The 10,129-nt window shown below is 37.2% G+C and overlaps 1 protein-coding gene across 1 annotated transcript; it reads right to left on the bottom strand.

Annotated features, from left to right (window-relative positions):
• Window positions 1–400: 400 nt before the first annotated feature.
• LOC132615345 (probable bifunctional TENA-E protein) lies at window positions 401–8,041 on the bottom strand. Its single transcript, XM_060329930.1, has 3 exons — window positions 7,766–8,041; window positions 7,031–7,251; window positions 401–926 (listed from the first exon to the last, which is right to left on the bottom strand). Exons 1-3 carry the CDS (start codon window positions 7,919–7,921, stop codon window positions 611–613), a joined length of 693 nt encoding a protein of 230 aa, XP_060185913.1. The 5' UTR covers window positions 7,922–8,041; the 3' UTR covers window positions 401–610.
• Between the last annotated feature and the right edge of the window lie 2,088 nt (window positions 8,042–10,129).

Here is a 10,129-nt window from a genome sequence, read left to right as displayed (position 1 = left end):
ACCGTTGACTTTTGGAGATTTAGAGATTCAATTTGCATCATTCTAACTTTTTTTTCAAAATAGAAAGAAATTCACTATATAGGATACTATAATTAATGGTACCACTCGAATATTTCATTAGTTGTATATTAACAGTACCTCTCAAATATTTCACTAGTCTAACTAATGAAGACCATTGCTCTTGATAGGGAAATTATTAAAAGTGCACATCGAGAAAAGCTTTGCGCTCACCTATTTGTGTATCGATTGAAAAAAAAAAAAAGTTACAAAATGCTCTTTCTTTGTACATCTATCTATAAAAGTGCTTGATTCAACTCTAAGCTTTCGTCTTTGATAAGACTGGACTAAGAAGCAAACACTTGGACACAAATGAGTAAGTGAACACAAGTTCCGCTATCGATTAAAGGGACAAGCAAAAGCATAATCATCATTGGTCAACAATAACAAAGTACAATACTATACTCATGCTCCATTTACATTAATATACTTTTTTTTAACTAGACCAGATTTTCACATGGTATACAGCCATACAGGGAATTAAAGACCACATATTATAAGTAACAGGAACCATATTAAACGTTGGACGGCCTAATACCACTAAACAAAAACTTTAAGTTTCACCGAGACTCACACTCCAGAAATGAACCACATTCTCAAGAAACTCGAGGATTAGAACTTCAGCCTTTGACACTTCTTCTTCTGATGCCTCTTCTAGCCTTGCATTAGCTATGTTTTCAAGTGATTGACAATATTGTTTGAAACTCTCATTGCCCCATATTTTACAACCCTCTTTCATTTCTTCTGGAGTGTTATTTCCTTCTTCCAAACAATGCCCAAAACCGCAGTGATAAACTGATGCTACTGCCCATAAAATGGTTACTGCTTCGGCATATTTCACGTCTGATCTTGTCAGCCGTTCAAAAAACCTGTGCCATCAATTTAAGATGAAAACATATTGTTAATTTGAAAATATATATATATATGATAAAATTAACCACTTCAAGAATTGGATGTAACATACTTAGCCTATCCCCAAGATGAAGTGGATCACGAACATATACTATTTGTCATGTCATTTACTAATGATTGTAGTTTAACATATGACAATTTTGCCTAGTCAAAACAATTTATTGTTGTTTGTCGCTGCGTTACGTTTTGAGCTTAAAAATCTAAACCTCGAAATGTAATTTTCAATGTAGATTCGTATGTGGAAATTTTTCCCAAATTCAAGTCCTATGCACTAGGAATAGAAGAAAATATTCTATGCACCAACAGTAGGAAAAAATATATTGACAATCAGAATCACTTGTTTAGTTAATTACGAGTAAATTCTTATAACAAACAAGAGAAGATTGTTGGGTGTGGAATTGGCCAAACAAGTCAATTCTTTTGTTCACATAGTCGTGATGTAAGCGCTTACCTCATGATAGTCGTGATGTAAGCGCTTACCTCATCATAGGAAATTCATTCCTATAAATAGGTAGCTTATGGTTCATTTGTAAAACACACCAAATTGAAGAAGACAACACATCCCAAAGAGAGAGAAAAATCTAAGAGAAATACTCTTAGTGAAAGGCCTAAGTAAGAGAAGGTCTTTGAGAGAATTTTCTGTGGTAAAATTCTTGAGTGTAATTGGGATTGGGGTTGTGAGGTTGAGTGTTGTAAACACTTATAATATTTCTTCTTTAATAAGATCTGCAGCAGCAACGTGGACGTAGCTCTCACATTGAGGGTGAACCACTATAAATCTGTGTGTGCTATTTATTCTTCGCTTACATCACGGCGTAAGTAGGTTCTGTCTAAGGAGGTTGGTATTTAAGTGGTCCAGCTGTGACCCTCCAATCTTTCCTGGGAACCTGCTTACAAAGGTCGGATTTGGGATTCAAATCCTAACAACTGGTATCAAAGCAACAGGTTGTGTTGTGATTTAGAAACGATGGGAGGCGAAGATGGTACGACGCACGGCATCGGTAAATTCGATGGTACAGACTTTGCGTTCTGGAGAATGCAAATTGAAGATTATTTATATGGCAGAAAGCTTCATGAACCTCTGAGTCCGAAACCAGAGGAGATGAAGCAAGCAGATTGGAATCTCCTCGACAGACAAGTTCTGGGAGTCATTCGGCTGACGCTGTCGAAGAACGTTGCTCACAACGTGGCAAAGGAGAAGACCACCGCTGATATGATGAAGGTATTGTCTGACATGTATGAGAAACCTTCAGCAAATAATAAGGTATTTCTCATGAAGAAACTATTCCATCTAAAGATGATGGAAAATGCTCATGTTGCTGCACACGTAAATGAATTCAATACCATTGTAAATCAATTGTCATCGGTAAAAATTGACTTCGATGATGAAGTGCAAGCTCTAATTTTGTTGGCATCCCTACCAAATAGCTGGGAGCCAATGAGAGCAGCGGTTAGTAATTCTGTCGGTAGTGAAAAACTAAAGTTCAACGATGTTAGGGATTGTATCCTTGCTGAGGAAGTGCGCAGGACAGATTCTGGAGAGGCATCGACGAGTTCTGCTTTTAATGTTGAAAACAGAAGCAGAAATTATGACAGAAACTACAACCGAAATAGGGGCAGATCGAAGTCAAGGAATGGCAGGGGTCAATCTAGACCAGGACGAACATTTGAGTGTTGGAACTGTGGAAAACCAGGTCACTTCAAGAAGAACTGCAGGGCGCCAAAGAAGGGGGACAACAAGGGGGCTGGAATCAACGCTGCTACGGAAGACATTGGCGATGCGTTGTTGCTATCGGTTGACAGCCCGATAGACTCTTGGGTGCTTGACTCAGGAGCGTCCTTTCATACCACCCCACATCATGATATAATGACAAACTACGTGGCTGGGAATCTCGGCAAAGTTTATTTAGCCGATGGAGAGCCGCTAGATGTTGTTGGCACGGGAGACATTAATTTGAAGATGTCAAATGGATCCTCGTGGAAGATTACAAAAGTTAGACATGTTCCAAAGCTGATGCGAAACCTGATCTCAGTAGGTCAGCTTGATGATGAGGGATATGATCTCAATTTTGGTAATGGGTCTTGGAAGGTGGCAAAAGGTGCTATGGTAGTTGGCCGAGGAAAGAAGATTGGCACTCTCTACATGACGACTAGCTGTCGTGATACTGTTGCTGTGGTTGACAACACAAAGAAGACAGATTTGTGGCATTGTCGGCTGGGGCATATCAGCCAGAAGGGGATGAAGCTGTTGGTGACAAATGGCTTAATTCCGGAGCTGAAGACGGTGGACCTTCATACGTGTGAGAGCTGCATTCTCGGAAAACAAAAGCGAGTAAGCTTCTCAAGTGCAGGCAGAGAGTTGAAGGTCGAAAAGCTGGAATTGGTGCACACAGACGTGTGGGGACCTACCACCGTACCCTCCCTTGGAGGATCACACTACTACGTGACCTTCATTGATGATTCAACCAGGAAGGTATGGGTTTATTTTATGAAAAATAAATCTGATGTGTTTAGTGTATTCAAAAGATGGAAAGCCATGGTCGAGAATGAAACAAACCTCAAGTTGAAGTGTTTGAGGTCCGACAACGGCGGAGAATACACTGATGGTGATTTCAAACGGTATTGTGCCGATAATGGGATCAAGATGATGAAGACTATTCCTGGAACGCCGCAACAGAATGGAGTAGCCGAAAGAATGAACCGAACGTTGAACGAGCGTGCTCGGAGTATGAGAATACACTCTGGACTGCCCAAGACATTCTGGGCAGATGCAGTCAATACCGCGGCCTTCTTAATTAACCGAGGACCGTCAATTCCCTTGGATTTCAGAATTCCAGAAGAAGTCTGGAGTGGCAAGAAGGTAAATCTTTCATTTCTGAAAGTGTTCGGTTGCTTATCATATGTTCATAATGATGATACGGCTAGAAGCAAGCTTGATCCAAAATCAAAGAAGTGTTACTTTATTGGCTATGGTGACACCGAGCTTGGGTACCGATTTTGGGATGAACAAAATCGGAAGATCATCCGAAGCAGGAATGTTGTCTTTAACGAAGAGGTACTGTACAAAGACAAGCTGCAAAAGAATTCAGAATGTCAGGACAAGGAATCGGAAATAGTCGATTTGAGGGACTTTCCGGCACCTGAGCCGCAGCCAGGTACAACCGAGGCAGAGGAACAAACAATCCGAGAAGGTGCTGATGAAAGTGCTGATTCTGAAACAAATGAACAGACGCCAATCACAGAGCTGCGTAGATCATCCAGGATCAGGAAGCCACTTCACAGGTACTCTTCATCCCTCAACTACATTCTACTCACTGATAGAGGGGAGCCGGAATGGTATGAAGAAGCAATGCAAGTCGATGAATCGACTAAGTGGGAGCTGGCAATGAAGGATGAAATGGATTCACTATCGGCAAATCATACATGGGAATTATCCGAGTTGCCAAAGGATAAGAAGGCATTGCAAAACAAATGGGTTTATCGGATAAAGGAAGAACCCAATGGAAGCAAGCGTTATAAAGCAAGGCTGGTTGCAAAGGGATTTCAACAGAAAGAAGGCATCGACTATACGGAGATCTTCTCTCCCGTAGTCAAGATGGTGACTATCAGAACTGTTCTTGGACTGGTAGCAAAGGAAAATCTACATCTGCAACAGATGGACGTGAAAACTGCATTTCTTCACGGTGATCTAGACGAGGAAATCTACATGCGACAGCCGGAGGGATTCAAAGTCAAAGGAAAGGAGAATCTGGTGTGCAAACTTCAAAAGAGTCTGTACGGACTAAAACAGGCTCCAAGACAGTGGTATTTAAAGTTTGACAGCTTTATGAAGAAAGCTGATTTTTCAAGGTGCGAGGCAGATCACTACTGTTACTTCAAAAAATTTGAAGACTCGTACATGATATTGCTACTCTATGTCGACGACATGCTAATCGTAGGAGCAAACCTACAGGAGATTGATCGGTTGAAAAAAGGGTTATCGGAAGAGTTTGCAATGAAGGATTTGGGAGCTGCAAAGCAAATCCTTGGGATGAGAATCGACCGAAGCAAGGAGGGCATCAAACTCTCACAAGAAGAATATGTGAGGAAAGTTATCAAAAGGTTTAACATGCATGATGCCAAGCCAGTCAGCACTCCCTTGGCTGGACACTTTCGGTTGTCAAAGGATCAGTCGCCGACAACCGAGGATGAGAAGAAGCAGATGGACAAGATACCTTATGCATCTGCAATCGGTAGTCTTATGTATGCAATGATATGTACAAGGCCAGACATTGCACATGCAGTGGGAGTTGTCAGCCGATTTATGAGCAATCCGGGAAAGCAACACTGGGAGGTTGTGAAGTGGATATTCAGATATCTGAAAGGCAGCTCGAGTTCAGCTCTGTATTTCCGAAAATCAAAAACAGGATTGCAAGGGTATGTTGATGCTGACAACGGTGGTGATATTGATAGCAGAAAGAGCACATCCGGGTATGTTTACACCTTCGGAGGTACTGCAATCTCTTGGGTTTCCAAGTTGCAAAAGATAGTAGCTCTCTCTAGTTGTGAGGCTGAGTACGTTGCTGTGACGGAGGCCACAAAGGAAATGATGTGGTTACAATCTTTTCTGCGGGAATTGGATCAGGACCACGAGGGAAGTGTGCTATATTGTGATAGCCAAAGCGCCATTCATTTGGCAAAGAACCCGGTTTACCATGCTCGAACGAAGCACATACAACTCCGGTACCATTTCATTAGATCAGCTTTGGAAGATGGAGCGCTAGTGCTTGAGAAGATCGCAGGGAGTCAGAATCCAGCAGACATGCTGACAAAGGCAGTGACGATAGACAAACTGAAGCTATGCTCAACTTCAGTTGGCCTGCACGAAGTATGAAACTAGGAAAGAGCTGTTGCATCGATCAAAGTGTGAAGACAAATTAAAATTAGTCTTCAAGTGGGAGATTTGTTGGGTGTGGAATTGGCCAAACAAGTCAATTCTTTTGTTCACATAGTCGTGATGTAAGCGCTTACCTCATGATAGTCGTGATGTAAGCGCTTACCTCATCATAGGAAATTCATTCCTATAAATAGGTAGCTTATGGTTCATTTGTAAAACACACCAAATTGAAGAAGACAACACATCCCAAAGAGAGAGAAAAATCTAAGAGAAATACTCTTAGTGAAAGGCCTAAGTAAGAGAAGGTCTTTGAGAGAATTTTCTGTGGTAAAATTCTTGAGTGTAATTGGGATTGGGGTTGTGAGGTTGAGTGTTGTAAACACTTATAATATTTCTTCTTTAATAAGATCTGCAGCAGCAACGTGGACGTAGCTCTCACATTGAGGGTGAACCACTATAAATCTGTGTGTGCTATTTATTCTTCGCTTACATCACGGCGTAAGTAGGTTCTGTCTAAGGAGGTTGGTATTTAAGTGGTCCAGCTGTGACCCTCCAATCTTTCCTGGGAACCTGCTTACAAAGGTCGGATTTGGGATTCAAATCCTAACAAAGATGACCTAATAAAAATAGTAATAGCCTACCATCAAAGGTTAAACTACACTGGTAGTGTTAAAAAGAAAAAAGAAGCTTTACATATCCGTCCATACAACTTACTTATTAAATTCATCTCCCTTAAGAGTTTACTTCTATACGGTATAAAGAATTTTACACTAACAAATCACCCAGAAGACTAGGTACCGTCCATATTAAGTGAGACAACTGAAAAATAAGCCATAAAATGGATATGAATAACCTGTTATGACATATGTTAAAATACACTGTGTAATACTATTAAGGCACATTAGCTAAATCCTTAATTACCAAAGTAGTTATATATTGCAGCAAGATTATTAGTAGTACTCTTCAAAGTAAGCTTCTGCTTTTTATTTTGGTTCAAAATAAATGTCCACTTACAAAGTCAAGAAGAAATTAACTTTATTTTTCCAGATTTACCTCTATTTACTCAATCCCATAGATAAGCAAGGGTCTTACTAATTAAGGGTAGATCAAACTACCTATTTTTGGGGTGTGAAAAAGGTTGAGTTGACAGGGAAGAGTAACATCTTTTAATTACCACGTAATTACCTAAAGTAATCAAGGACGGGCTTGTGATCAACAACAACACTTGTCAAGGAAATGTGCCACTTGGGAGCCTCCTTTTTTAACCAACAAATCTCATCATTTAAATAGCCCAAACCAACCAACATGACTTCAACATCAGAGCTATCAACTGACTTCCAGGCTTTAAGCAAAACACTAGCTGCAAATGGTGCCAACGCCGTTTTCACAAACACGTATTCCCTTTCCTGCGGTTCAATTAATTTGGTTCAATTTAGATATATTAAAAACAAAGAAAAGGAAGGTCGATAACTTTTATTTTATTAAATCGAACTCATTAAAACTATATTAATTAAAAAAATTCACTTAACTTTGCGTAAGTATGAAGGTAAAAGAAATTCGTAGTATAAAAAAACACTTAACTTCACCTAATAAACAATTTTTTCTAACCAAAAAAAACTCCAACTTTGAAGTAATATTTTTGAGATTATTTTAAATAAGTATTTGCTTTAAAATTTAAATTTGAAAAAAATAATATTAAATCTCTCAAATTTTCACTCACAAAACTTCTAATACTAACACTAATTTCATGTTCACACATAACTTTCAAAAATCCCTTTTGAAAGTAACTTTAGATACTACATCTTTTTCTTCAAATATCAACCAATTCATGTCCAAATACCTACTTAATTAGTCCTTCAAAAACGACCACAGATTAGAAAACACCAAACAATGTATAAAAACAATTTACACTAAAATTACCAGCCATTTCTTGAAAGAAGAGAAATCAATAGAACCATCATGGATGCTATAAACAAAAGGGTGTCTAGTGGCTGCAGTGTATTGCAACTTGTGCTTCCTTAGCCACCTTTCTATTTGTGTTGGTTTGATCTCCTTGGCTTCTTTATTTTTCTCCATAAAGTCTGTATTTTTTATTTTATTTTTTTTGCTTTCTTAACTTAGAATTTCTTGAAATTATAGGCACTCTACACGGTTTTTGCTTTTGCTATGTTATTGCATGTTCTTGAACTATTAATTTACTCATTTTTCCCCCTTTTATACTCATAGGTGAGAAGACGCGAATTCTCTCGTAAGTGCAGAGCAATATTGACACGTAGGTGTTGAGTACTAGTGCTGGCACCGATTCGAGAAGTGTCCATTATACAGCTTGTTGTTAAGGTTGGGTATATCTCCTTTCTAATATATAAGATTAAAAGAATTAAAATTTGTAATGTAAATATGTTATAGATATTTAATGGGGAAATTTCGTAAATGTATACTTGGCTGACTTACATCGCAAAATATAGCTCAAAGCTTATATTACAAAAATATAGTCTAAAAACACTTTTATATAATATTATACACTTATATACAAAATATAAATATATTATATATATAGATGTATAAAAGTGTATAATTTGTAGGTATATACACTAAAAAATATAATTATACAATATTATACATGAAAATACGCACTTATATACAATTATACAATATTGTATAATGTGTGGGTATATATACTAAAAAAAGATAATTATTGTATAATATACATGAAAATACTCACATATACACATTTATACAATATTGTATAATGTGTAGATAGATTCACTAAAATATTTACTTATACAATACTATACACAAAATTACGCACTTATACACAATTATGCAATATTGTATAAGTAGGTATAAAACATAGATCTGGACTGATTACATTACACATATCGGTATATAAACATGTATAATAGTATATAAGAGGCGTGTATACACCCATATACAATATTATACTCTAGCAAATACCTTATGTCCATCACCACCACCAAAATTACCGCAAAGAAGAAGAAGAAGATTCAATCAGCTCAAGACAGGTCCAAATGGACCCTAAACTCTAGAATTTTGCCTCACCCAATCACTAGTACCATTTTTAATCAACACCCATCTAGATTAAAGCATGAATTTGCAATGCTATTTGAATTAAAATAAAAAAACGATTATATTTTTAAGAAACCCAGCAGTAGAGTGAAAAAAATTCCGTCTGAACTTCTTCGCAAAAATAAATGTTCGTGTTGGGTAATTACATTATACGATATTAATAGTCATTTTGTATACCACCACAGTATATCAACAGTTGTTCAATAAACTACTACAACGAGGATGTTCCTACAAGATTTTAACTGAAGGAGAAGAAGAAAGAAGAAAAGAACAAAAATTAGAAGTAGGTCTTCAACGCTGGGCTTAAGGAATGAAAAGAAAAAATGAGAAAATTACAAAGTAGGTCAAGCTTTTAAAGTTAGGAAAATTTACTTGTTATAGCTACTTTTACTACCTATTTAATGTTAATAACTACCTTTTATTAAAATTAATAATAATAGCTAATTAATTTTCTAAATTATCAATTCTAGATACAACAGTAACTTGCACTTATCAATTCTCAAATACACCGTAAATAACGGTAAACACAATCTCAACTTCTCATTTTTGAAGCTCACGTAATATACATTACGTTTCTCTCTCCCTTTCCATTAATTTTAGCCGTTTTTTTCTCCTCAAAATATATCCATTACCATCAAGCACGATTCCACTACAATTTATTGTGCCGAGATTTGTGGGTGGTGGTGTATTTGTGTAAGTTTTCATTATTTTGTGTATTTTAGTCAATTTAATTCAATATTTTTGACATTTTTCAAGATTTTTAACTTTCAATGCTTAGGGTTTCCCAATTTGAGTAGTGAAAAACATCAATTAATGGCGGATGAAAGCATATCTAGTAGGGTTACAAGAGGTATCCCACATACTCTTCAAAATTTAGATTCCCCTTCTTTTGATTTGGGTATTTCTCAGCAACAACATGATGTTGATGCAGCTTCTGCTGAGAAATTGGTTGCTGAAAGGAGATCTAAGAAAATCCATGATCCTGTCAGAATCAAAAATCCTTCAACTGTTAATTTGGAGAAAAAAAATGATTCTGATACTGCCACAAAGAGGAGAAAAACATCTGATGTTGCTTCTAGTAGCAAAGGGAAAAATGTTGTAGAGACTAATACCGGAGAACAACAATTAACTATGAACAAGCAGGTATTTTTTTGATTTTTTATATATATATTTTTGTGTATAAAATTGTATTTTACA

This window comes from Lycium barbarum, chromosome 10 (genome assembly GCF_019175385.1).
Source record: "Lycium barbarum isolate Lr01 chromosome 10, ASM1917538v2, whole genome shotgun sequence".
Taxonomy (NCBI): Eukaryota; Viridiplantae; Streptophyta; class Magnoliopsida; order Solanales; family Solanaceae; genus Lycium; species Lycium barbarum.
This window is presented reverse-complemented; position numbering and strand designations above follow the sequence as displayed.